General features: G+C 39.5%; 1 protein-coding gene across 1 annotated transcript; it reads right to left on the bottom strand.

Annotated features, from left to right (window-relative positions):
• Positions 1–327: 327 nt before the first annotated feature.
• On the bottom strand, positions 328–1,981 carry LOC109018703 (desmethylxanthohumol 6'-O-methyltransferase-like). Its single transcript, XM_019000852.2, has 2 exons — positions 1,214–1,981; positions 328–736 (listed from the first exon to the last, which is right to left on the bottom strand). Exons 1-2 carry the CDS (start codon positions 1,979–1,981, stop codon positions 437–439), a joined length of 1,068 nt encoding a protein of 355 aa, XP_018856397.1. The 3' UTR covers positions 328–436.
• Positions 1,982–2,362: the final 381 nt, after the last annotated feature.

The following is a 2,362-nucleotide window of genomic DNA, read 5'->3' as shown; positions in this document are numbered from 1 at the left end:
GACTGTTCCAATGTGAATTTGGGACGAAAAATTTTTCATCTCGGAATCAGATTTACATTCGAATGTCATCAAACATTTTCGTTAAATTTCATCTCAAAAGATATTTTTGGAATGAAAAGTTGAATTTTGTTCCAAAAACATATTTAAGGACAGTGCTATTGGGATGAATTCTTTTCATCACCAAAACAATTTGGGGACGAAAATGTTACTTTTTGGGATGAAAATTTTCATTCCAAAAAAAAATTTCTATTTTAGTAATGTGCGACTAAAATTGCCTGTCATAAAAACTTGGAAGGCAACAAAAAGAAGCTGCAATTAGTTGGGTTAACTCTGAAATCTTAAAAACCAAACTCTTTATTTCTTTTGTTTTTATTCATTACTCGCTGCAATAGCCTTATCATATAAATTAAGAGACTTTACTAATTCTCTATTAATTTCATGCTGGGTGCGCCTCTATAATAGATGGAAAAGCAGGAATCTTGAGGATCTTGTGGTGGGGAAAGCCTCCTTCTTCGAGCAATTTCTTCCAATCCAGCTGTGCCCTCTCCTTCCCACTCGGGTTTACAGTCATCATTATCAAATCGAATACTGAGCCTGTCTCATCAAATGGTCCATTTCCATTGGGCTCCAGAACATGTTCCACAATAATAATCTTCCCAGTCTTCTTTGGTATTGCCTTGACACAGTTTTTTAAGATCTTGATGCAATCTTCATCGCTATAACAGTGCAGTACTCTCTACATGAAGAAAAGAAAAAAGTCACATGGGTCGACGTTGCGTGTATGTAGTCTGTATGGGTGTATACACAATGGTATATATCAAAGCTACTGATACAAGCTGCATCGACATGGAAACTCTAATTGGCAAATTAATCATTTAGTGTTAATACAATAAGGCAAGCTGCATGTATTTATATTCAAATTAACAATTTGGTTCCCACAAATATAAGTAAAATCTCTAGCTAGATTTTCATTTTTCAGGGTCCTCTAGTGGAAGAATAGAGATTTTTTTTTTTTATAAGACTACAGCCTTTAAAATCGAGTCGAACTTCTGAGGTAAGAATATAGAACATGACATATTCGGCTTACATCTAATCAAACAAATGGTTGAATTGTCATGTAAAGCTAGCAAATGAACGAACGAGACTAATATTTGTGAATGTACTCAAGCATTCATAAATTGATCTTAAACTGACGATTGGGTCGATTTACTACCTTTAATAGAATTGCATCAGCATTAGGAATGGCCTCAAACATGTTACCCTCAACATGGGTGACCCCTTGGTGCATTGGTGCCGTTGTGATAACATGAGGCAGATCGAAGTTGATGGCTTTGATGTGAGGATGTGCTTTCACAATCTTAGCCACCATCTCGCCAGTCCCACCTCCCACATCCACCAAGGAGCCATTAATGGAACCGAACCCATCTCTGTATCCCCATAAGATGGGCTCTGCCACGAGCTTGGCCGTGCAAGCCATTGCATCGTTGAACATTTTATTGAATTCAGGGTTTTTGTGAGCAAAGTCTATGACCTCACAACCATGGACCTTGCTGAAAACAGTGCCACCTTCCTTGACACATTGGCTAAGGCAAAGCCATGAAGCCATTAGCCCTGGATGGCTTTGCATCAATATGAATGGAACCAGGCTAAATTCAGAGCCTTGCATGAGCCATCTTGACGTGTGAGCTGTCAACCCATAGAGAGTGATCTCCCCAGAGTCTGATGGCTGATGATGAGTGGTGAAGATATCTTTGCGCACTAGCAATCTCATGACGCGTTCGAGGATGTCGATGTTTAGAGAGGGAGAGTCTATACCAGCAGCTATTTGGGATAGAGTGATTGGGCCACCATGGGAGTGTATGATGTCAACAATGCCGAGCTCCAAGGCACATCTCAGTGCCATGGAGTCCATAAAGGCAAATATGTTTCCCCAAAGCTTTGCTTCGCCTTGTATCATTGCCTCCATGGTTGTGAGTTCCATTTTCTCACTCTCTCTTATATATGCGCTTTCAATTGGTATATAAAGACAAAGAACAATGCTAAGTACAGTCTTATTTGGGGACTGCAAGACAAATCTAGACAATTTTATCTTTAAAATTTTTTAAAATTACAAAACTATCATTCCTAGATGTTTTTTCTTATTTAATAAAGGGCCAGTACATATACTCAACAAATGAGGACTGCAAATAGAATTTTTCAAAGACAATAGAGTAGAGTTTGGTAGCTACATGCGAGCCTGCAACCCGGCCCGCCCAAGGCTATTGTGGACCAGACTTGACCCGACGGACAGCAAGCTAGGAAGCGACCCGATCCGATCCGGTCCATTCGGGTCGGGTTAAACATTGTCCTTTTTTCCAAATTT

Source organism: Juglans regia, chromosome 4 (assembly GCF_001411555.2).
Source record: "Juglans regia cultivar Chandler chromosome 4, Walnut 2.0, whole genome shotgun sequence".
Classification (NCBI taxonomy): domain Eukaryota; kingdom Viridiplantae; phylum Streptophyta; class Magnoliopsida; order Fagales; family Juglandaceae; genus Juglans; species Juglans regia.
This window is presented reverse-complemented; position numbering and strand designations above follow the sequence as displayed.